We start from the raw sequence: 25,679 nt of genomic DNA on the forward strand, positions 1-25,679 counted from the left end.
GGAGGAGACGTCCGTCCTACACATGTATCTGTCATGTATCCCAGCAGCGGCACCTGGTAGTGTAGACTATTGTAATTGTATACACATTGGATCAGTCGTCAGGAGTCACCGTAGACAAACCTTACAATGCATATAACTGGGGCAAGTGGCATTTACCTGCTTTACTTTCAGAAAGCTGCTGCAATTGTCAGAATTGAGGTCAGGCCAATACATCAACCGTAACGTATTACAAATTCATGAAGTGGCTGTAGTCTACGGTGTGTCAACAAATATCTATTCAAGGATTAAGTCTTTGGGATGATCAAAGCAAGTGTATTTCATGTAGATGCAGATATATAGCCTTTATTTCAGTGCATGAATTTATCATGTGTGGTCAGAGGCATCAAAACTCAGTGAATAAAAGATGGCTGTGGAGAAATTCTGAGAAAGTGACCTAAACTGTAAATACATCCGTGTGACTGATTTGGGTCACCTGGTCTGGATTGAGCAATCCAATCATAAAGGTTAGGGGCATAATTGTGTAGAAGCCTGAAGACACATTGAGGGGTACCCTGCCATGTGTAACAGAATAATCAGCCTCTCTTGCTACATGTATTTGTAAACCAGACAGATCAGGCCCTGTAAACTGGATGATTGATATAAACATCATCAACTGACCTTCAATTCTTTAATAGTTCCAGCTTATGGGTTGTTATGCCTCAGTTCCAATGAAAACTGTTCCATTTTTCTGATAGTGTGTATGACAAGATTGTATTGGAGGTCAAAATTTATATGCACTACTGCAAGTAAGGACAAAAGGGAAAACAGTAGTTTTATAAACTCTGGAGTCATTCATGTGAACAGAAAAGCAATGTACCACATCACAAAAACATGAGGCTTACATCAAGTGACAGTGTTTAATATATTCTTTTTAATAGCCATCATATGGGTGTCCAAAGTTGGACTCATATACATGTACAAATGTTCTACCTGTGTAATGCTTCTGATGTGCAGCCAAAAGGGCACCAAACCTACTAATCCCATCACAATGCTGACAAACATTTTTGTTAAGTCTCCAGATCAGGATCCAAAATAAATAGCATTGAGGACATTAACATATTTGAGACTGCTGAAGATACCATGACCCCATGGGTTGGCTGACTTCACTGATGCAAAAGTTACACACTTTCTACTCTGCTTTTGGGTAACCAACTTAAAACTACATTGTACAACATTAAGCAGACATCAATTTGCTCTCTTTTTTTTTATTCTTTCATTTTTTTAATCAAACTCCACCACTAGACAGATTAAGCTGCAGAAAAGCATGGCAGCATCTACTTGTGTGCTATTGACCACAGGAAACTGTACAATGATGACTTTTCCTTTTTTACAAAATGTTCACATGACAGCTCTTGGGGCAAACAATCAAAGTTGCAATAAGACATATTTACAAAATGTGCTCTCAGAATCAGTCCCATTAAACAATCTTATGGTCAACATTCTATTGAGTAATTCCCGATAAAATACAAACAGCTTTGTGTGAGTAAACAACCTAAATACAAACTCCTGGTCATGATGATCCCTCAAGCACCTATTATTAAGTATATGAAGAAGAGAAGTTAGAGCTGGAAAGATTCTGAGAGTTAGTTACTAAGCACTGGAAAATATGGAGTTAAGTACATTTGTACTTCTGATGAAGATACATGTCCGTTTAACAGTCTTAGCTAAAGTATCTGTACAGTGAGTGTAAAGCAGAATTTACACAATCAGATTTATACCAAACAGTCTACGTGATGCACCACTTCCCCAACAACAATACAAGGTGAAATTCAAAAGCATGCCACATTCTGGCCTATGCCCTATATACACCTGAACACCTAACAGATTTTGTACACATCTTACATGTACAGACACTTTACAGGGATCTTACAAAGGTACTTTATTGGGCCACAGTTTAACTACTGTGAGATGGTCAAAACCTTGGTCCAAATGGACACTATGAACACATGGCCTTGGGGAATATAGATACTTAATACCAGAGAGTGCATTGTCACTAAATACAACACTAAGTATCAAAATTTGTATTAACATCAAATACTCTTTGTCATCCCAAAATTGCAATGTCTGCTATTCTATGTGCCCCATCTGATGCTAACCATACCAAAACACATTCAGTTCATTTCATGTTACAACACATGGGTTTGCTACTGAAAACATCTGGGTCACACTTAAATCTATTTGGCCATAAGTCTATGGGCTGTCGGTGAATACGGACTGTAGTTTGCACTCCCGTCTCCAGGGGGCGCACTATTTGGAGACATGGGAGGGACAGCCTTGACTGTCTTGCTGTTTGCTGTGCTGCTGATTTCAAGCTTGTCGAGTTTCTTCCACAGCTCCTCTCTTTCTTTTTCCTTCTTCTTCTCCCTGAACAGGAAAAGAGTGGAAATTGTTAACATCACAATCATGACCCTGTTTGGTGCTGTGGCTGACAGAAAGTATCAGGTAGGCAAAGTCAAGAAATGGTTCCAAGTGACACTAATGGGGAGAGTAATAAAATACCATCACAAACAACTAACATAAGACATTAGGCCAAGCAAGTGTCAGGTCAACACTTTTGAGAACCTGATATATCTCCTTAAATACAAATGGTTACTTCAAACATTTAAGAAAACACAGTTCTACTCAACAGCTGCATCATTGAATATACACTCACTTTTGTCTGTCTGCCTTGTAGCTGGCTGTCAGCTCATCAAATAACTTGCTGTTCATCTCCATAAATGTCTTGAGGACGTTATAGACCAGAGCCACGATGGTCCTGAGAAGAAAGACAAAACAAGTTCTACATGATGACTATGTGGCTATCAGTACTACAGCATACTAGTATATCTTTACCCCTACTACATAACACAAAATAAATCAAGTAGCTGGATAAAAATTCTCTGAAGAGCCTGACGTTTCAAATAGTGACTGCGAATGAAGGATAATATCTGAAATGTCTGACTCTTCCATAATCTATCCAGCAGCTTGATTATCAGTTGACAGATGTCTAGCCCTCAGGAATCAACATTGAATCTATTTTGATTACACTTAATATAGGTTTACAATTCTTTTGGGTGATTTGTAATAGAACTCCTTCACCTTCTAGGCAGATTAAAGAGATCTTTTATGATTTCTGCCTAAAACATTGATGCGTTAAAGAGACTAGAAACCAACAGAATGCAACAAAAGGTACTCACTGGTTCCAGTGGTCCTTGGAGATGCGGTACAGGTTTGGGAACATGATGGGCATGATAACGCCAGAGTTTTCCTCGATTAAACTCATCACGTACTCGTTGTTCCAGAAGTACAGTGCTCTTTCTGCAACCTGTGGGATGGAGGAACACATTGATTACAAAAGAAAACCATTTTCTTTCCAAAAACTATGATTTTATTTTCATCATTTTAATAAAGCTGGTACAATAGACAACTACTCTGTGTATTTGCAGGAGGATTTACTTCAGAAGCAAATCAAAAGCTTCCATGTTTAAATCCTAATCTTACTACATGGCTTTCTCTTCTCATTCCCTCTGTTCTTACCTGGAAGTGAGGACTGGACACACACTTGGACATCTGTTTGAAGAGATTCTCCTGTATCCTAACAAACTGGGAGGGTTCAATCACATCCAGGATTTCCTCTATCTCTCCCAGGTACATCACCTGCCAATCACAGAGAGTGTCGGTTATACATGTGCACAACATGGCAGTGTGAAGATGGGATCAAGAGCAGAAACATGAAACCACAGATTTGTAAAATGGTCAGGCCTCAAAATACTTTTTTCTGCATACAGATAACATTAAAAATCACCTAAACCCACAAATTTGACCTATCCCCCCAAAATTATGTTTGAATGTGGGCCTGGTGCCATCATAAATAGCGTAATCTGCTGTGTAACAGGATGCTACTTTGGATGGGTGCAGCTTAGGTGCAGGTAGATATCAGAAACACCTGCACAGCCCCAATTTTACCTCTATCACATGTGCATGTTTTTCAAGCCCTGGAATGGTATACATCAAGGACAACTTCTTAGTGAAAGCAATGCTGCTCACCTCCTTCTGACTACACGTCTTTGGCCAGAACTTGAGCAATCCTAGCACGACAGGCTCTGTTAACGTGGCATCCTTCTCCAGAAACTGAACCACACAGTAGGCCAGCTGTGGGGAGAACACAAACAAGTTAATCAGCTGCAGCAATCAGAAACTACATGTAACTGCTTAAGTCAGAAGACAAAGCATTTCTGAGAATCCTTTTTTGAGAATATAATGTTTAGTACATTCAGGAATTCTGCAAATTCTAAGGGGGCAGGTTTTGGCAGGACTAATGCTATCCTCCAACACAAGCTAGAGGTTCCTGCCCCTTCTTAGGCTACTCTGTCAATTGTTTGTGATTTCAATGTCTGGCAAGGTCTAACCTTCGTGACCTTCTGCCAACTGAAACCACAAACGTTCAACCAAATTTGAAACTCGGCCAGAACCTTCTTTGTCATTTACATTCTTCTTTTTCTTTCTGAAAAGCAATTTGCACGAAAATGTACAGAACTTCAGGTGACTAGTATGTAAACACAGACAGCATTTCAAATCTTTTATGTGCCCTTGGGTCAGAAATTATATCATCCATGTTAAGAGTTGTAACCATCCATAATACAAGACTTTGAAGTAAAAAGACTTTGAAGTAAAAGACTGTGTAGTCAACAGTACTGACACAAAGCTCACAATGCTATGCAACTAATCTCTACATACATCACCTTAGATGACCTGTGTTCTAGCTAGCCTAATGTAAGCATAGAGGCCCCTTATATTGTGATTTAGAACCACTACGCTGCAGGTGCTTCGCTGCCTTTCAACCAGAATAGGTGTTTTCCTTTCTTGGGAGAACCCTGTGACATCCTTCCCTACTGTTGCCATGTCTTGTGCCACCTAAAGTTGGCCTACTGTACCTGACCTCTACATCGTGAGAAAATTCTAGGCTAGGACCCTGATGACACTAACAGTGGAATGGTTGACCGAGTAGCAGCACGGAAACAAACAGATAAACTCAAAGCATTGTTACGTTGCTATATGCAGTACTGTATATCCTATTACCCACACAAGTAAATACACAGAATCTTTTCAAAAATGTAGCAAACAAAAGCTGTGGGAGGGTACCTCTTAAGCAACACCTCTATAATCCTGTAAGTGTGTTGCTGCAACAAGCTGACCCATGCTTAACCCCACTGACCAAAAACATGGCTGGACATACCTGTGCATGATACTGGGCCAGACTCTTGGCCTTGTGCAGGGGGATCAGCACCTTGATCAGGAACTGCTTGTGTTCTGCCTTCAGAGGTAATGCAAAGCCATTGATGATGCTGAAACAAAAGGAAAAAAACTCAAATTAGATTCATACTTTAGGTTTTAAAATGTAAAATGCCATAAAAAGAATCTTGGCAATCTTTACAAAATAACACATAACAATTCAAAGTTTGTCTCACCTTCCTAGGATTTCTAACAACTCTCCAATGCCATTGAAGTGCTCTGTTTCGTAAATGAACCTGCACAAAAGAATGCACATTAGTGATGAAGTTTTACAAAATCTGAAACAATCAAATGGTGAATATCTAAGAAGTTACAATGTATCTTCAAAGAGACCCCAGATGAGATCTTACTTCAGGAAGATGTGGTTGATCTGTTTCCTGATGAATGCTCTCAGTCCCAGGAACTTCCCATATATTCTGTGGAGCATCGTCTTCAGTAGGTCTCTTTCCCGGGGGTCCTCACTATCGAACAGTTCTAGCAGCTGTGGAGAGTGGGAAGAACGGGAGGGTCAGAGCATGTACTGTTTGACAAAACAGAACATGTAGAAGTGCTTAACACAACTACATCTCGACATAAGAGAGAAATTCCTTTGCATACTGGGTTTCCATGTGGATATGGAAATCAAACCACACTGGCTGCACTTCAATTAAATTCAATTAAGACTTTTCAATGACCCTGTTCAGGTTATTGTAGGAGGCTGAAGTTCAATGCTTATTTTCATTTCTGAACTCTAAACAGCATCTCTTTATACTGCTGCCGAGGTGGAGTGAGGTGTGATAGTAGTCATCATTGTCCTGAATACACAGTGCATTGCTTGAAGGTTTTTGTCCACTACTTTTCCAAAAATCAAGAGAAACAGAGGTCGATACAGGTATTATTGTGTATCAAGTTTTATTTTTCTTCATTTATGGGAAATTCACATGAAAACAAACAAACTCCAACAAAGAAGAAGTGGGCGGTAACTGTTACACTGGTACTTACCTTCATGACGAACCTCTGGTCAACATACTTCTTTGCAATGCTAGGCTGGAAGTCTGGAGACTCCAGAAACCGCAAGACGATTTCGTACACAATCTGTGACAAAAACAAACAAATACCTTACAGTCCGATCCTACGCAGCTTGTACTCTTTACATACAAAACTGGGCTGTTATGCCTAAAGGCTTATTGGTTACTGTATGTGGAACAAACAAACAAATCACCATGACATGCACATGAACAATGTGAGAAGATTTCAGCAGTATACAAGTCTGTATCGCCCCTACATTCAGTACAAGTATGCCTTTCTTCTCCTCTACCCGAACAATGGCATGCAGGTGGCATCTAATGTTTACTACAGCCTACGAACACTATGTGCAGCCAAAAATGTCTACAGCAGGCACTGGTCAGAGTAGACAGGTGGCCATTACTAGCAAGATTCTAAATGTTTGAGTCAAAAGGAAAAATCATTTAAGAGGCCACCACAAAGGTGGCCTTCATCCAGAGGTGGTTAAGACTAGTGCAGGTTTGACTGTACTTTCTGTAACATCAGTAAGAAAAACAGCATTTGGCAGGTTTCCTGCCAGTTCTATATAGCTATCATACCTGTAGATGAGGCCAGGAGGCTTCAAAGGTAGGCTCATCTTCATCAGGATCAAATTCAGCATTCTCAGCAGGTGGTAGCGGTCTGAAAATGTTGGCAGCAATCTGAGGAGAGACAGAAACAAGACTCCTCAATGCTCTAGTAATTACAACACTGAAACATAGTAAATCCCAGAGGATTACATATTTGTGCTCTGTAGTCCTCAGGCTACACCACCAAAACCTGATCAGCAGCAGTAGACATAACTGTGTGGCTGTTTTATCTCAGCTGCATCGTTGTTGATTTTTTCGGTGCAGAAGTGTCAGCATCTCCAATTCTCCCGGCATCAAAAGATAAGGTTCCACACTCTATATTTAAATGCAGGTGATAAGAAGGGTGGTTTGGAAACTAATCCAACCTTACTCTCATGTTTTAAACAAACACTGTTTTACCATTCAAGTCAGCAGATGGCATATCTGGGTCGTCTACTTGCGTGCATTATGTTTCAGGTTGGAATAAAGTATCTCACTACAATTTTCAGCACTGAAAACTTAACTCGACACATGCCACATCTTTAAGCTGCATTTGTTTCTTTGTATATAAGGGCTTAAAATACCACCTACATATGCAGGTTAGTGCAAGTAAAATTTCATCATCTCATCTGTGCAGGTATAATTTATGATGTCTACTTGCACTTCACCTTCACCAATCCAGATACCAGGTACATATATATTTCTGTTACTATGTTAATTGTTAGCATCTGTAAAATATGGGAGAAAGAATTGCTTCCTAGATAGTTAGCAATTTTATCCATAGATTTTATAACATCATAGTGGTGAAGATAAGATTTGTCTGTGGCTGGTAGTTTTGCATTTTACCTGCACCAGAGCAAGTATGCAGAAAAAAGTCTTTTGGGCCCCGAATAGGAGATGAATTCTCCCTGACTGGTCTTTGTTAATGTTAGCCATGTCATGGTGTCATTGATTTTTAGGGAGCCACTTCACAAATGAACATGTCTGGTTGGGGAAATTTTCACCCAATAACATGGCTATAGGGGACAAAGGTATACATAGACTATGCTATAACCCAACAACCAGGTAGCTGTTTGTCTTGAATGTCAATACTTTTAGTGGCCATTAATATTCAAAGGCTTGACAAGGGTGTGGCCCTGGCAAAAGATGAACTATGTGGTTTATAAATACCTTGCTCGCTGTACCATTAATTGAATGAGTATAAACAATATTAACTGATCAAGAATTAAAACTAGCCTATATCTATCGTAGCAGTAACAGTAAAATAAGTAATTTAATAACTGTAGCACCGCCCTGCGTTACGTATTTTACAGCGATGCTTTAACTACCGCTGCCCGCAGCAGGTGCTGGGTCCTGACACTATTTGCCCAACATAAAATACAAAATCAATACATCCAATTTTCAACTACGCCGCTCTATTTTTAGGCCTGCCTTTTACCATTCCAGAATGGCATCAAAGTATTCGTTGGAAAGGGGCTGTGGCATCTATTGCCTACATTATACGCACCATATGGCAAGGACATATAAAAAATGAGGAGTCACGTGTGCGGTGGGGCCATAGCAACTCGCCTGGATGCTGGAAAGGGTCGATGGGGGATAAATTGGGTACTTATCCTTTCATTCAGCCAGCACATTTAGCCATTCAAAGCCAAGAATTAATTACTCTTATTCTATCAAACACCCATCTTTTAGCATTAATAATGCATAGGAATAGAGCCGTATGTACAGCCAGGGGGAATTAACAACATAAGCACAATTGTTACTGATCAGATGGTTATGTATCCAATTAGATATACAGGCAATGCACTGGGACAAATATCTTCTTCCCTGTAAGTTCTAAATCTTGTTTCCCCAAATGCTGGCAGGAACTGTTTCGAGCAACTGATTCATGCAGATTTGAATTAAAAGGTTTCTTGACATTTCGTTGTTTTTAGAGGTGTGGTCTTTTCACTATTAAAACATGTCTAAGGTACCCTAACACCAAACATGTTATATATTATCCAGAAAGCCATTCTGTTTCCATGGAGACAGACAAGCAGCCCTGACACCTTCACCTGGCTGCTTCATACCAGCTGTTAAACAGCAGTTCTAGGTCTGCATCATTGTCATCATTACTAGTGACTTACCTGGACTGAATTCACTCTTTTCCCAGCCTCCATATACTCTTAAATATTCATGTACATACCCAGACAAATACTGTAGAGTTAAAACACTTTTTATCCACACATTTCACTGTTCAGGTTATTTTCTCAGTCAGAATATAGTACATTTAGGAAAGACTTGCTAACGGCTAAACCTACAGTTTTATTCCTCAACATGTTATGCAAGGGTAATGACATGTTCTCTGCCGACCCTTTCCTGTTCACCCACTATGCTTGCAGGAGGGAGGCTGGATTCTGCCCACCATACTTTCATCCCTGCCATTTGGTTATCTTGCGCGGCTAATGCACAGCATGATCCTGCGTGGTTAATGGGAGAGGTGCCCTGCATGTACATGTATAGTTAGCTTGCAGGTAGAGACTGCTGGCGGGTTATACTGGAGATAAAACATGGTATCAGCTACTTGTAGCATGGTCTCCCCACTCAATGTCGGAGGATTTTCTTCTCCAATGGGGAGCGTTTTGCGTCATTCACATTGAAGGGCAAGAAGTCGACGTACTTTACCTTGTGTAAGGCAAAAGATATCCGACTGACAATCCTTCCACATCACTCTCCTGAGGCTGGAATCTCTATGGCTGCTGAAAATCCCATGCCGAAACATCTTTCTATATATAGCCTAGCTCATGGCAGGCTTTAGAATGGAACGACATGGGGATAAGTCTTCATAACCTTTGCCTGCAGGGTCCTAATGTGCACCATCAAACTGGTGTTCTCCATAAACTGGCAGGAAGTCAGGAATTTACATACAGGCAAAAAGCTGACGCATGAAAACTGTGTAAGTACCAGAGCATACAAAAACTGTATACGTTCAATTTTTCCTGTGTGCCAATCAGCCTGCTTTGACGTATGTAAAGAACATACGTTCAGATTGTACCCTAGCCCTAGAGGCAACATATGATCTGAATGCATGTTCTTTACCTACATAAAAGCAGGCTGATTTACATGCAGGAAAATTCAACGTTTTCGTACACTTACTCAGTTGTGTGTATGCAGTTTTTGTATGTCAGATTTTCACCCATGTGTGTAAATTGGGTCTATATATCAGTTCATCATTGTGATACTCCACTCTTTCATTTTCGTTTTCATTTCAAGGAATTACAAAGCTGTTGGTAATAAAAATTTATCACTCTATCACCCATTTCATAATACGACCAAAAATCCATAACATCTTTTTCATTAATCTGAGATTCCAAATTGAAATGCATGTGTCATAATTTGCAGCAATAATTATGTACCAGTCTTGCCAGCAGTTTTGTCATTGCAGCATACCTAGAGGGGATGACTTGTTTATGAACTGAAACAAGTCATTTGGATGTCAGTGGCTTTTAATATAGCTTAAAGCAGTTCTACTTTGATATTAGCTCCTCGAACTCTTCCTTTGTCTGCAATAAATACTGCATCAGCATTGCTTCAGCAGAGCCAACAGCTGGTTCTGAGGATTGATCGACTGATAATAATGATCCCACACTTTGGACATGACTGCAGACGTGGCTATACCACCCATCATCACCTCAAATCCAATTATGTTTTACCTCCACTTCTACTTCTAGTGGCAGAGTTTTTACCATGGGACGGGTTTGGCGGATATTTACCTATCTTCCCGCCCTAGTCTTGGCACTGGCTTTGTGCCATGGGACAGAAAACCAAATACACACCTAATCATGGCCCTGGACTGCTCTGTCAGGCGAGGTAAACCACTCTCCTTCCTGACTTCCAGTCCTCCAGGGTCAAAGGCAATTACTACAGACCAGCCACAGACCAGTAATTGCTCTGAATGCTTGAAGACTATGAACATCATTCTTACATGTGAAATATTTTCTTCTTAAGTAGTTTCTTCTATGTGAAGGTTTAACAATTTGTATATAACTACACAATAAACTTTTGCTACAACCACCCTGGGTATAACTTGACACTATGCTCTTGATAATGTAAGTTTTTCCACTTACCATTTTAACTATCTCCGGGTAGTTCTGCTCTGTCAGGACCCCGCTCTTCCCTATGTGGTCCAGAACCTCAATCAGACTGAACCGCTTCACCTCCATGCTTTTCAACTCTGACACGCAGTCGTCGGCGAAGTCAAACAGCACCGAGCACTGCTGCAGCTTCTTGATGAAGAGTTCGTGTTGGTCAGCCGGCGTGGCGTCTGCGGAAGGAATAGAATTCAGCAGTGAGCCAGGTTTGAGTCTGATCCTGGCAGGTCTACAGGTGGTGAAAACATCACACAACCAAGACTTCTGGAACCCGTGTGTCACGGGACTCAGTACATACAGCTGCTGGTGAGGCGGAATGTAAGCCATGTCAACACCAACACTACAACACACACATGCCTGCTTTTGAAGCAAAAAGTCAAAAGTAGGTCCCTGGGGTGTTTTCACTGTTATACATGTAGTAAACCTCAGGGATGGATGTGACATTGTTTGCTAGCCAAGTCACTACAGGGAACACATGCTGAAGCAAATATAAGTTCGAAGTTTAAGTTTCTACCACAACAATTTGGCAAGCCCGATAAATTTCTGGCTATATGGAACGGAACCTATATATGTTCCCAGTCAACGCACTTACATGTAACTACTTATAAGTTATAGGATAAATAGTGATTATGAGTCTGTTATTTTGTTACTACTGAAGTCAAAAGGAGGAACACAAGAATGATCAAACGCTTTAACAATGCAGTTTATTCATTTGAAACACAGCAGAAAGAAAGAGAGAATTGTCATGGAGTTGCTTTAACTTCTTTGGTATGGTCCTGTGTTTCTCTTCACAACTTTTGAAAAGTAAAAGAACATGCTCAAGCTGGCATGCAAGTCACTGCAGCGTGGCTTTGTTGAGACTTGGCCCTCATACAAGAGACTACACCTCATGACTTGTGAGTCGTGACCATTACAGATCTGAAGTGCATGCACACACAGAGGCAGCGAATCCAAGTCTGGAAAGGGGCCTACCTTTACTCGACAGGAAGAAAGTTGTTCAAAAAGCATCTCCCAAATGTGCCACCTCCCGCCACCTTGCTGACTTAGGGAGAACTCAGTCTCAGAAAAGAAGAGCCGTGCAAGAGAGTCCTTCGCGAAAAGGTGAAAGGGTTAGAAGCTCTTCCCTCGGATCAATTAGTAGTAGCAGAACATTCCAGCAGCTTCGTGCACAGGAAAATCCCCAGCATTTGGTTCGAGCAGATTCTTGTGGCGAAATGTTGAAAAGCAAGCCGTGGGATAAACAGATGGCCTTGATAAAAATCGTGTCCAAGACTGTGTGTCTACCCTCCCTCTTCCATCAGTGCACTGCTGCCTGTTTCATGTATTCTTCTTTCCATCTAGCCAAAATGTTGTGTGTTCAAGCTTACACATCTAGACTTCCCCATGCCTTAATCTAACCTACAAACCAAGGACTCGATATCCTGCAATTCCCAGAATTCCTGTAAGCAGAGAATGTTGCAAAGCGATTCTGGGTGCAAAATGAAAAAGAACACCTGTTCAACATTCTACATGTAATGTGCATGTTGGAATATGGATTCCATATAAAGTAAGTCTATGGATAATACAGGAAAGAATTCCAGAAAGCCACACCTTATCTCATTACCCTAACTAGGCTAGAGAAGTCCCTGTGTACATACTATCCTGCCAGCAACATATCTTTAAAAGTTTCTAACACACAATATTTGTATGTAATGTATCTATACCTATCTAATTTTCTCTCTTAAGAAGATGTACCTTTCTTATGTCATGAAAAGACAAGCACACTTTCTGTGGGTGGATATCTCATATATGAATCACCAGCTTGTCCTACCTTATAAGGGAAAGTCATCAGAAGTGTGAAAACTTCAGAAAAACTAGGCAAAATCACAATTACTCCGTGATAGATTGTACATCCAGTCAACAAAAATACTCGTCTTTCTAAGAGCATCAGACAAAATGCTAAAAGCTCCATTAGGGATAATGAACAATCATTTGTTAGCACAAAGTCAAAGGACCAATATACATTGTGAAGATGAGTGTTGATTCTATATCTAAGACTAAAACGCAAATCACTAAATCCTGCAATTTTGGGATGAAAACAGAACGACTGAATTATAAGAGATGGTGAAGGCTTGAGGATCATGTGTAAGTTGTACCATTATTTGCATATTCATTGTCATACAAATCATTTGAGGTGTGGTTTTCAAAATCAAATGTAGTGCACTTTGTATTCCCCGAGTTGTATGATGCAATGTGTTATATTTTGACTGTCAGGAAGAAAGTAAGATTCAGAAGAAACAACATCCATCAGTTTGCAGGTAGCAGGTAATTACTTTATAATGATTTGCCTTGTGGTTTCAAAAGTGGGCCATGGTGAATACAGTAGTTGTGAATACAAGAGGCTGGGTCACTGCCACATGCGATTGGGCATATCTTCATAATAACACACTTTCAGGACACAATGAGAGGGATAATTCCTTACAAAGACTTACAATACACAAATTTCCCTCAAAATCACAGTAAAACTGATGGGATCATCCATATCCAAGGCATTCTCTAGTGACAACATGGCCTTATCTAAACAACCTTATGTAAACAGGTTATCAAGAAATAGATAACAGCAAATTGCAGTTTGACAGGCTCCTGTCCAAACAGATTATTACTTACAATAATACAAACCATAGCAACAAAATATTTCAGCCTTTCTGAAAGTGTGAAATCTATAAAATTGTAAGAAATTTCTACTTTCCTTTTCATTCAACTCAGAAATGCTGGCATTTCTCATTATCAGACCATATTTCAATTTGATGCCATAATAAATCAAAACAGTAACTTGAGATCAATCAAATTCCATGAATATTCCTGTCAATAGTAACCTCAATACCAACTTGGCATTGTCCCCTCCCCCCAGTAATATGTAATGATGCCTCCGTGATGTATGATAGCAAAAACATGTCATGACTTATTTCAGTATGTAACAAACATTTTCTTACAAGTTACATATTCCTTTTGTTTGTATGTTTTGGTCAACTTTTTAAGGTCAATGAAAAGCTGTCTGAACAGTCTATGCTCTGGATTATAAATAGCCAAGTACAAGCAGGGAGCCATAAAACCAGCGTGCCCCAACCTGCATAGAGGTATTTTTATCATGAAATGTTCAACATTACTATTGATAATTATCACAAGCACTCATGCATAATGTTGGAAAAAAGCCATTGTCAAAGTAAGCTAAACAAAGATAAACAGTAACTTGATGTTCCTAGCCACTAATACTGACTTCAGAGGAATTCACATAGTTGCTTCCATAGCCTTGCTTCTGTTTTGCTTTCGGTATGTATACTTGGCAACTATCAGATCTTTGCATGCATGGATGTTTTTTGCAAACTTCCCAAAGACAACAGATTAAAATCAAGGCTCATATGAAATGTAGCCAACTGCAAGATATTTTGTTCAACCCAGCACCTGTAATGGTACAAATTCCAACACTGGATCAATCGCGTATTGGGAAGAAATCATATTTCTTACGATTGAGGAGCTTATAATATCCGCTAAAGACGTGTGTATTGTCTATATGTACATTTTGTATATCCACCGAGAGAAAGACAGTCAGATCCACCCTCCATTCAAAAGTGACTCGCACACAAACATAAACTGTAAATGTTTATAAATTATAAGGTTACCCGTGCAGAATTAACAATTTTCTAGTTTGCTTGTGCTTAAATCATGGAAGTCCCCCCTGAGGATATAAATAAAGAATCAACTGCAAAACCCACAGCAGACTGGGAGCTCCACTCATCCATCTGTCTTCTACTGACACTGTAATCCACAAAGTGCCTCATGCAAGATTGACAGTACCACAATGACATAAGCTACACATAAACATTACTGTGATCGGACCATGAATATGCATATCTATTTCCCTGTTTCACATGCATGCTTATGTTTGAATGTTATGCCAACTGAACACACAATACTAGTACTGTCTGTAATACAATGATTTGGAAGTGTTCTGGATTGATTTGAAAAATGAAAAGGGAGTCTACACATACATGTAACTATTGTAAGCAGGGTTTTATCGTCCTTCTCGTGTTATCATTCTTACACATGTACCTCAGTTTGTAGCAGTTGACAGAATCTTTGTCTACCCATTGGCTATAACAAATTGTACCACCTCGTAGGATTAAAACATGACTGGAGAAAAGAGCTAGATGTTCATGGAATGTAGAAACAATCTTAGTTTAGAAAACATGTACTTACAATAAATTCAATCCATGTGCATTTTATATTTCAATGTATAAAAGAACACCACTCTAGTGTAAAGGTTTTCGCTATCACCTAATACATAATAGTAATATCACATTTTACACTGATGCTACATGGAAGGCTGGTGTCAGAATTGTCGCTGCAATGTAACATTACATGATGGCACGACATCCATGAAATGCAGGCAGAAACTGGACTGAAGCTTGAAGTCTCAAGATTGAAAGCAACTACACCAGCACAAAGTGGGAGGGGAAATGTTGGGTTCATACAAAGAAGGTAGGCAGACCTGAAGTGTTCTTTTGGCACTGCGAAATTATGACAGTTTAGTCTATATCCTTTTGTTCATTGTACCTGTACCTACTGGGGATTTTCATGCTTCATCCATGTTTTTACACAGACTTTTTATTTTGTGTTCCACCTTCCATTCAGCAGAATCGGCACTAAGATTATAAAAAATGTACCCTAGACATTGTTCTGTGATACTCCTCAGATTTACATCCTATACTGGGGGATTTTTCATGCTTTACCATCTTTTTCATGGAGTGACACTGTAGCACACTCTACACTACATGCGGTGCATGTTATATATTGCATTTGCAATACATTTTTGGGCTCAAAGAACCAATGTAACACTGCTTTAGAACTTTCCCATACAAAAATTTCATGCAAATTTTACAAGATTTTCTATATGCTTGTACTTACACACCTAAGCCAGCTCAATGCTGAATAATGTTATTGGCATACCGCTCCCTTGGGTAAAAGGATTTTCATGTAGAAGGCCAATGTGGCAGCAGAATTGGACATCACTTATGCAAAACTCCTCGACCACAGCAACAAATCATAAACAGTGCCAATGATGGCAGCCAATCACATCAAATACAACAAAACACAAACACAACATACAAGTTCATTGTAGCTATATGAGTAACTCATCTAATGATTGGGCTTACAAACGTGCCGAATTTGAAAGGAATTTAGGACACTGTTCAGTTGATGAGCTGGTTTCCAATCAGATCTCCAAGTCCAAACCAGCTTCACTGCAATTTGTGCAAACTGCTACAGTCCAAGCTTACTAAAATCCTTCCAAGTCCTGTTTGATTGTAAATCACACAATGTGACAGAACACAATTCTACAAAGAAGATCTGAAGTACATCACCTTATAAGGTAGTCCTTACAATCCTTATGTGTATGACTATGAGATACTAGCACTATATGTCTGTGTTGTGACACTAACATTCTTATCCCAAGTCTACACCTACACAGAGAGATATCTTTGCAAAAATATGCAAATATATCTTGGCAGAAATATGCAAACTTGTCAGAAATATAAGGAAATTATTTTTTTATAAAAAGTGGGGCTTAGCACCTCAAGGCAGGGTATGCTGAGCAAAAATTTGGCGGGCAGAAACATGGATTTCCTAACTGAAGTATCAGGTAGCATAGGTGATGGTGGCACAAGAAATTATTTCCACACGTACACAGAGCAGCAAGAGACTTGTCCTTGTCACATGGTAGCTTGAAGTTGAAGGAACTAAGCAACATTTACTATCCTCATCAGGTCGGGCTGTTGTGGTCTGTCAAATCAAGTCCACTGGGTCAAGGATACCATCATATTAGGCTCAACACATACAAAAGATGTCGCACTAATGGTACACACAAAAATCTACATGAAGAGGGGGTGCACCTGATGCCAAAATCAAGTTCGTGTGACAAGTGTATGCACCATTGAGGTTGGTTGGACCTGAATGGTTGGCATAGTCCATGTCATGTACCAACCCTCGGTGGCAGTGGGAGGGGTCAAATGTGTGTATGTGTGTGTATCCATCTAACATGGCCTCTCAAGGGTATGGGCCTCAAAGTGGCCACAGGGGGCTCTCACTGATAACAGAGGTCTGATATAAGCATGATAAGGCAGGCTAGGATGTGACAAGTGCGCTAGTGGCATCAAAGATGTCACAACTGTGGGCCTGCTAAATCAGGAATCCGTGTTTGTTGGCTCTGGGATAAACAAGGTTTGGGTTTTAGTCACGCCACAAACGGTGATGCATTCAAAAAACATGAAACGCTTTTTCGGTAGATACGTACTGAGAATACTGATTGTAGGTGAACATTACCTTTGAGTTGTGGTAAAGGCACCAGCTCCGTCCCTCCCTTCGCCTTATACCGGGAGGAGGCCTGGGATCTCTTCTGTTTGGGCTTCTTGACTGACTGTTTCTTGCTGAACGGATCTATCTTATCGGTCACGGGCCCTGTGGCGGCGGACATTTTGGCAGTCTCCTAGGGTTAACTCGGCTGAAGAGTTAACTTAGGGTCCTTCTGATTAATAAAAGAATCCTACTGGGATATCGCGAAACTGGATTATGATCGATTCCAGTGCGATCTAGATCATGAAGATGTCGTCTCACTCGGCACGACAGTCTAACCTGGAAGGAAGGGCTGACAAGGTTGCTTGGGTTGGTCCCTCCCCCAGCTTCGCCAACATGGAAACCACGACCCACATTTAGCAGCCAAACAAACGATATTACCACACTAATAGTCCTGTATAATTGTTCCGAAGATGTTGTAGACACTTGCTAGACCCCTCCGACAAAAATTCAAAGAATCAGAAGCTTCAAATGGCACTATTTTCAACAGCATCCAGCACTGTTTCGGACAACCTCCTTCCAGATTTTGTTGCTAATAGCCAAGGTGTGGTCACGTGACAGAAATGGCGCTCCACCATTGGTTGACACCTACAAATGTCCCGGATGTTGGAGGAATCTTGACGTCACGGATCTATTAACTTGGTCGGTCTGACCTTTGACCTGTGCGAGGGCCAGATGTCCCAGGGGACCACAGAGACATAGCAACGGTGGATGGAAACAAACAGGTCAATGATATGCAGACAAACAGATAAATATATAAACACATAGGCAACGAAATCTTACAAAGACGACTGTAAAGATTACTAAAGCACACAAACAATGGGATGGCAGACTGGCCTACCTAAAGTGTAGGTTAGTCCAATTCAGGAACTATGAAGTGGTGAGGAGTGACTGAGGACCAACACAAAGTTACGATTGAAGAAACACGATACTTTTCTTCTGCAATTAATCAAATTAAACAAATGGCCAATTATGTTATTCCGATAAGGCATATTAAGTCATGTTCTAGACTTCAACGTCAAGTTAGCTGGAAAATATGAAAAGTTTTTGCCTCTATGGAAATGTTCATAGATGATTAATAAGAAAAACGTGTGCTTATATGATCCACTCCTCTACACATGTTATGACATAACTTTGATATAGGTATATAGAAACAATATTAAAACAGCTTTAAGCTCCAAGTCTCAACCAAACTTTGATCATTTTGTTTAAATTTGCACGCGCCGTGGGTATACTTATTAGAAGAACAAAATAATTGTTTTGCACGATCCTCAAACAAATTGAGGGGGTTTATAACGGCAATTAATCAAACCGCCTTGTAATAACGTGTGCTACAAAGCATCAACGGCGAATGAAACCAAAGAACATGGAACACCGTGAAAGGTTAGTTGATCATTGTAAACAAACGACCCAACTTGCTTGTGGTGAATATAGTCTATGATTATGAATTCTGATGTTATTATTGTGCATTGCAAGGGCTTGAATGTCAACCTCAGCTTCCTTAGCAGGCTCCACCAGTCGGGCCTTTTGAGGGGCTTAAGTTATGAGCTTTTTTCAGTCATTATATATGGTATATATATCTCCGTGCTCGTGGCGAGCCGCGTCGGTAAAATGCACATTGCTGGATGCATTGCTAGCGCTATATCGCACAGAAGCCGATTTATTTGGCCCAATCAGCTTAGCACGCGCACTGACCAGTAGTGAAGCTCATTCCCTCACATCGCTGATCGGATATCAAATGCCTCTTATAAGCCGAAATAAGAGAAAGCTGCGAGGGTCGATGTTTCATGGGGAGGCGAATAGCCCTGGTCAAAATTTCTCAAAAGATCTAGCGTTAGTCAATAATACGATTTTTCGAGATTATCACGTTTAAGTAGAATATCCAGGCGTTCCATAAAGGGCGAGAAGAATTAGGACTAATATTAATAACGGCATAAAACTTTTAATTCATTACCACGCTTTTTAAAATGCAACGCAAAAATACACCACTCAATGAGTTGACATAATAGAAATGTAATTTTCCATAATCTTCGGATGCGGATAATCATAAGATGCGGTGTTGTTTTTGATGTACTTTACTACACTGCATACTTCCCCAGAACACGTCAAGGGGCTTCATGTGGCAACTGAACGTCAAATTATTTTTAGTCGAAAACAGCGTGAAGCATATTACAGCCTCATGGTCCAAGTCACTTGCTAAAAGTAACCCACTGACTACAAGAAACGACGTTGTCTGTTTAGTAGCTGCCATCTAGCGACGTCAAGGCAGTTTGCACTTCATGCCAGGACACACTTAAAACTTTCACAACAGATCATTGGAGATAGCATAACTCTGACGCTTTTCCTACAAAACAAGCCTTTGGCAGTAATTGAAATGCTAAAATAAGCTGTAGCTCATGTCAACTTTATTTAATATAAGAAAACATTGTATGTATGTGTGATCGTACACTGTCAAGTATTACTTTGTATTGTGTGTCTATAAACTAAAAGACAACATGACAAGTAGTCATACGAAATTAATTGTAAATGATGATATACTTGTGACATAAGAGACATAGTTGCCGTGCGAAGACTTTCTGCACAATAAAATCGGCCACTGGCCATAGAGCTCTTGCAATTGGGCCCTGCCTCAGCTGCCTAAGGAGCGCGCCAAATCTGTTATCCTTAAAGCTCACCTGACCCACTTACTTACTTGCTTTGCTGCTCAGTGATCGATATCTCCGTGCTTGTTAACGCCCCTGGACCCAGTCGAGCCACGTCCCCACATGCCGATCTCGAGGGGCACTTCACAATGGGAAATCCTGGATACGTCACCACTGTGTTTGCCGAGCGTAGAACATTAGGGGTGCGGGCCCAAACATTCAGACCCGGAACGTAAATTAACACGCTGAATTCTCCTGCCATACCTGGCGACAACGCCCTTTGAACCCTTCTGAGAAAAATCTGTGCCTCGTTCAAGATGGACGTGCTCAGAAGGGTACGGTTGCCATGCTGTTTGACAGTACTTGGCCTTGTCATGTTAGTGAGGGTGGACGCATCAGAACATAACACAGCGTGTACCTTCGATCTGGAGAACAAAGGGGAAATATGTTTCTATCAGGAGTTCTTCTTCCCAGGCAACTATTCTTTCGAGTTTCAAGTGATCAAAGGCGGTCAGAGGGATGTTGATGTGGCTATCGTGGCTCCGGACGACAGTCTCATCTACAACAAAGAGCGGGAAAAGTCAGGCGTGCACAACTGGCAGACCTCCGTGGGCACCTACAAGTTCTGCTTCAGTAACGCTTTCTCGACGTTCAATAGAAAGGTGAGCAAACCGGACTTCAATATTTCTTATCTCAGCCTATTGTTTATCTTCACCCGGTGTCGAACGACAGTGCCTAGGTAACGTTACTGCTACTTTATGGCTCACTCAACAGGTACACGTCGTCAGGACTATGGTCATGACCATGTTTGGTCTGGATAAGACGGGAGCTCAGCGAAGAGCGTTTAACGGCACGCGATAACCACACAACAGTCCAGTCGTCGGGCTTTTCTCCCGGATGCGCTGTCGCCTTTTCAAGAGACCCATATTCTATGTATACAACTGTTCTAAAACATTATGTCAGTAACCACACCAAACAACCTGTTAAACATTGAATAGGTGTCATGTGCACTACTAATTCTGTTGACATCTGCACTATAATATTGATTTCTTATCAGCTGATCTACATGTCCCTGATGAAGCAAGAAACAGCGGTGCTAGCGGCAAGGATGGGCACCAAGCGACCTGATGACATCTCAGCATGGCTGTTTGTGGCAAAACAGATCAAGGAGTCACTAGACATCGTAGTAGAGCTACAGAATAGGTGAGAGGGATTTCTGCTTTGCGTTTCCGTGGGGTTCAGTGAACAAATACAAGCAAGACTGAACATGTACTGTGGAAAACTTTCTCAAAGTTGCTTTATTGGAACAGCCCTGACCTTACTGCTAGCTCACGTCGACTTGCACTATCCCTTCCAGATACCGCCGGTATGAAGCCGTGGACCGGAACAACGCGATGTCGCTGAGTGCTCGGGTACAGGACTGGTCTCTGTATCAATCGGTGCTCGTTGTTGTGATCGGCCTGGGGCAGATGATCGTACTGAAGACTTTATTCACAGAGAAACAGACCAGGAGATTCAGCAAGCCGTAGAAGTTGAAGAGTTAAACTGCTGTCCAAACCACATATCACTCAGTCAAATCTGTTAGTGTACACTAACATGCCAACGTTGGATATTCACATTAGAAAAGTTTCATTTATGTACTTACGTTCTTTATGCATTAGACGAGTCACATCAACTACGAATATTTAATGGCAGAATACATTAGTTCCATGCAAAAACAGCATCATTTAGCTTTATAGTGCCCAGCCATAGACAATTATAATACCGACGGAATTAACATTTTTGATATGTGTCAGAGGAAATCCTTAAAGAAAGTAAAACCATATGTTGATGTTTTAATCAATATGTTGTCACGCCCAAACACATGTACATGTCATCCACACCATCACCGATCATGTGGCATCTGATATACCATAGACAGCAACCAAGAACTACGAGATATTTTAATTTGCTAATATACGTGTAGTATACATATGATATGGGAAATAAAGGCATGACTTTCCTCTGCTTTGTACTGTTAGCATTCATTACTACTAGGATATTTGCAGGTCATCAGTTACTCTTTGGTGGTAATGTGTGCTGATGTCTACACTCCATCGTAGTAATTGGTGCCATAAACTTATAGGTGACACACACCTTATAGGTGAGGTTGGATAGGAAGACTGAACTCCCGGGCATGCTGACGGAAACAGTCACGAAGAAGTTACAACTTTTCCATTCAACCTCTGTAACCTGTGTAACCATGTCATCATTGACTCCACAAAATGACATGTTAACGTTTCAGACAGACAGATTTGTCCCGAAATAAACATCCAGACCCGGAACGTAAACTAACACGCGAAATTCTCCTGTCATATACCTGATAAAAACGCCCTTTGAACTAAGAAAGATCTTTGCTTCGAATTGTTAATTCAAGATGGACGTGCTCGGACGAGTACGTCTGCAATGCTGTTTACCAGTACTTTGCCTTCTCATGTTGGTGAGGGTGAACGCTATAGAACGTGGCACAGCGTGTACCTTCGACTTGGAGAACAAAGGGGGAATGTGCTTCTACCAGGAGTTTTTCTTCCCGGGCAACTATTCTTTCGAGTTTCAAGTGATTAAGGGCGGTCAGAGGGATGTTGACGTGGCCATAGTGACGCCGAACGACACTCTTATCTACCACAAAGTGAGGGAAAAGTCAGGCGTGCACAACTGGCGGACATCAGTGGGCACCTACAAGTTCTGCTTCAGCAACTCTTTCTCAAGATTCGATATAGAAAGGTAAACAAACAAGACTGCAATATTTCTTATCTTAGCCTATTGTTAATATCTTCGCCATGTCGTGCCTAGGTTATAACGTTATTTACTGCTGCTTTATGGCTCACGCAACAGGTACACGTCGTCAGGGCATGATCATGACTATATGTCTGGTCTGGATTAACGGGAGCTCAGTAAAGGCCGTAACGTTATACCTTTCATGGCGCAACATCAAGTTACTCTTCCAGTCGTCGGGCTTTTTTTGGCCCGGATGCGTTGTTATCAGTCACCCATATGCCGTGATCGAAAACATGATAAACAATAGTATTCCAACTTCCAAGGCATCATAATATTGAATAGGTGACGGGTGTACACCACTAACTTTGTTGAAACCTACACTGTTTCTTACAAGCTGATCTACATGTCCCTGATGAAGCAAGAAACAGCGGCACTAGCGGCAAAGATCGGCACCAAAAATCCTGGTGACGTCTCAGCATGGCTGTTTGTGGCAAAACAAATCAAGGAGTCACTGCACGTAATGGAAGAGCTACAGAAAAGGTGAGAGGGAATTGTGCTTTCCGTTTCCTTCTGGTTCAGTGAACAAATACAAACAAGACCGAACATGTACTGTGCAAAACTTTCTCAAAGTTGCTTTATTGGAACAAATGTTGAGCCCTGACCTTACTGCTAGCTCACGTCGATGTGCACTATCCCTTCCAGATACCGCCGGTATGAAGCCGTGGACCGGAACAACGCGATGTCGCTGAGTGCTCGGGTACAGGACTGGTCTCTGTATCAGTCGGTGCTCGTTGTTGTGATCGGCCTGGGGCAGATGATCGTACTGAAGACTTTATTCACAGAGAAACAGACCAGGAAATTCATCAAGCCATAGACATTGAAGACTTTAAGTTAATTAAGTTAAACCGCTGTCCAAACTACATACATGTATTACTCAAACCTGATATTATACACTACCATATGTTAGATATAGTGGCATTAGGAAAGTTTCATTCATGTACAGTTACGCATTAGAGGTGTCACATCAATTAAGAATGGCAGAATACCTTAGTTTAAAAAAGACATTAATCAGCTTTACAATGCTCAACGACAGTTAGGGTATTTACGGAATTAACGTCTATGATATGTATCAGTAGAAACCCTTAAAAATGATCAGGCAACTCAGAAGAAAGTTACAATCTTCTCATTCCACTTCTGCTTGGAGAGTAACCTCTCTAATCATGTCATCATCCACAAAGATAGCCTTTCGGCACTAAGGACAGACGCACTAAGGGCTACAGAAGTGTCTGCTGTTCCACAGAGGACAAAGAGGGTGCTGGTGCTCTTCTTGCAACATGGCTCTAAACGGTCTCATATTCATCTTTCAGTTTTCAGTAGTCTAATATGTCAGGAGACTGTTGATATGAGGCATACTGGCTACAATGGACATTGCTTCTTTACAAATAATGACTCCCTTAGCAAATTTAGTAGCAAATTTACCAAAGGGAGTGGAGAAGACAATGGTGTATATGATTGTGAATGACATCTGGCAAATTTGCCATGAATGTACATGTATGGTAGAGAGACAGTAGAACTCCACTACTACAAGTTCAATGTTCATATATAGGTCAGATCTAAGAAAGGCTGTGTTTATTTCTTTGTACACAAGGTACATTGTAGTATATTTACGATATACATTGTACTGTCAGATTCAGTCACAAACATGGCAGTCAAGATCCCATTGTGCTTTCAACAACAAAACCCTCCCTTTCTAATCTTCGGTAAAGATCAATGTACTTCCCAGCCTTAACACCTTCAGGAATGACCAATGTCTTACAGAAATCTTGTCTACTTCTTAAGACTTTCGTGTTAACATACTCATATCCTACATGTCTCAAGAACCCAAGTACGAAGTCAAAACAGTTGTTAGCATTCTCATCATATGACTCAGGTCTCCAGTACAGACTATAATCGTTCAAACATTTATCCCAGCATTCTCGAATGTCAAAGTCCTTTTCTTGAAGAAGACGGACAGTGATAGATTCCTCCCAGCCTGCTGTGTCTTTGTGAACACCTGTTTCATCAAAGTTAAACACCACTCCATTTGAGCTGGTCACCCCGACATGTAAGTCATCAGATCTGTGGTAGTCTGACAGGAACGTTCCACACGTAGGTTTCACCACCACACTGAAGGGACGGGAGTGACCGTCTTCAAAAGGGTTTGGGAGTGAGAAGGGAGGGTGCAGGAGAGTTTGGATGGGTCTGCCACACAGAGGACAGGTGGTGGGGAGGTCCAGGCACAAGATCTGGGTGGTGGGTTGGCAGGTGTCATGCCTGAAGCAGAGGATTTGGACCGGTTTCCTGGGCGCTGCCATTGCTGAATATAAGAAAAAAAAATGCATGAAGGCTGATATCATATCTCTCAGGATTAAAATTCAATTGTGAAGCTTGACAGTCTCTAAATCATTTTATGATTTTGTAACATGATTGTGCATGTAGCTCACCACTGGCCATGTTTCACTGGCATGGGATGTGACCATTTGATAATGAAATACAAACTCACCGACCAACCGTAGCCCATGCAAAGATTCCTGAATACAGTGAACTTGGCGAAGATGTCTCGATTTCCTTGTAAAAGTCTGAATTTTGACATTCGTTTCTGTTTTACACTGTGCCTCCAGCAAAGCTGCACTGTAGCTACTTCCGCCACTGTATCCGTATGGACTGTTCCATGGGGTCGACGGAAAAAATAACAATTAATCGTTTACATCACGTATTGTAGCTACTGATATTTCAATAGACATATACTACTTAATACATCTAATCACAATGTGTCAAATTACTATTTTGTTACATAAATAGCGTTTTTGTACAGAAAATTA

At 40.8% G+C, this 25,679-nt stretch overlaps 4 protein-coding genes across 6 annotated transcripts in view; 2 read left to right on the forward strand and 2 right to left on the reverse strand.

Moving 5' to 3' along the window:
- Positions 1-17,994, reverse strand: part of LOC109482551 (serine/threonine-protein phosphatase 2A 56 kDa regulatory subunit epsilon isoform-like) — a 28,617-nt gene extending 10,623 nt beyond the window's left edge. For 2 of the 3 annotated variants that reach the window (XM_019785302.1, XM_019785300.1), the window contains exon 1: positions 17,390-17,994. In XM_019785302.1, the coding sequence (XP_019640861.1) occupies positions 17,390-17,540 (151 nt within the window). In that variant the 5' untranslated portion in view covers positions 17,541-17,994. Of the gene's footprint in view, positions 1-1,237; positions 2,404-2,692; positions 2,795-3,215; positions 3,344-3,555; positions 3,676-4,065; positions 4,171-5,254; positions 5,364-5,486; positions 5,547-5,660; positions 5,792-6,291; positions 6,385-6,893; positions 6,996-11,008; positions 11,206-17,389 lie in introns of those variants that run through there. The other variant, XM_019785303.1, reaches the window with a different exon arrangement.
- A 2,221-nt stretch (positions 17,995-20,215) lies between these two features.
- On the forward strand, positions 20,216-22,058 carry LOC109482552 (transmembrane emp24 domain-containing protein 3-like). The gene is made up of 3 exons (XM_019785304.1): positions 20,216-20,723; positions 21,119-21,264; positions 21,419-22,058. The coding sequence occupies exons 1-3, from the start codon at positions 20,379-20,381 to the stop codon at positions 21,588-21,590; spliced, it is 663 nt and encodes a 220-aa protein (XP_019640863.1). The 5' UTR covers positions 20,216-20,378; the 3' UTR covers positions 21,591-22,058.
- Positions 22,059-22,603: 545 nt separating this feature from the next.
- Positions 22,604-24,237, forward strand: LOC109482253 (transmembrane emp24 domain-containing protein 3-like). The gene is made up of 3 exons (XM_019784944.1): positions 22,604-22,729; positions 23,213-23,358; positions 23,521-24,237. The coding sequence occupies exons 1-3, from the start codon at positions 22,604-22,606 to the stop codon at positions 23,690-23,692; spliced, it is 444 nt and encodes a 147-aa protein (XP_019640503.1). The 3' UTR covers positions 23,693-24,237.
- Positions 24,238-24,347: 110 nt separating this feature from the next.
- Positions 24,348-25,508, reverse strand: LOC109482667 (MKRN2 opposite strand protein-like). The gene is made up of 2 exons (XM_019785492.1): positions 25,361-25,508; positions 24,348-25,174 (listed from the first exon to the last, which is right to left on the reverse strand). Exon 2 carries the CDS (start codon positions 25,170-25,172, stop codon positions 24,528-24,530), a length of 645 nt encoding a protein of 214 aa, XP_019641051.1. The 5' UTR covers positions 25,173-25,174; positions 25,361-25,508; the 3' UTR covers positions 24,348-24,527.
- Between the last annotated feature and the right edge of the window lie 171 nt (positions 25,509-25,679).

This window comes from Branchiostoma belcheri, unplaced genomic scaffold (genome assembly GCF_001625305.1).
Source record: "Branchiostoma belcheri isolate BF01 breed outbred unplaced genomic scaffold, Haploidv18h27 scaffold6, whole genome shotgun sequence".
NCBI classification, from domain to species: domain Eukaryota; kingdom Metazoa; phylum Chordata; class Leptocardii; order Amphioxiformes; family Branchiostomatidae; genus Branchiostoma; species Branchiostoma belcheri.

Coding starts and splice junctions, on each gene's coding strand:
- LOC109482552 (XM_019785304.1), top strand. CDS start 20,379: ATGGACGTGCTCAGAAGGGTACGGTTGCCATGCTGTTTGACAGTACTT. Junction 20,724..21,118: donor TCTCGACGTTCAATAGAAAG/GTGAGCAAACCG, acceptor ATTTCTTATCAG/CTGATCTACATGTCCCTGAT. Junction 21,265..21,418: donor GTAGTAGAGCTACAGAATAG/GTGAGAGGGATT, acceptor TATCCCTTCCAG/ATACCGCCGGTATGAAGCCG.
- LOC109482253 (XM_019784944.1), top strand. CDS start 22,604: ATGTGCTTCTACCAGGAGTTTTTCTTCCCGGGCAACTATTCTTTCGAG. Junction 22,730..23,212: donor ACACTCTTATCTACCACAAA/GTGAGGGAAAAG, acceptor GTTTCTTACAAG/CTGATCTACATGTCCCTGAT. Junction 23,359..23,520: donor ATGGAAGAGCTACAGAAAAG/GTGAGAGGGAAT, acceptor TATCCCTTCCAG/ATACCGCCGGTATGAAGCCG.
- LOC109482667 (XM_019785492.1), bottom strand. CDS start 25,172: ATGGCAGCGCCCAGGAAACCGGTCCAAATCCTCTGCTTCAGGCATGAC.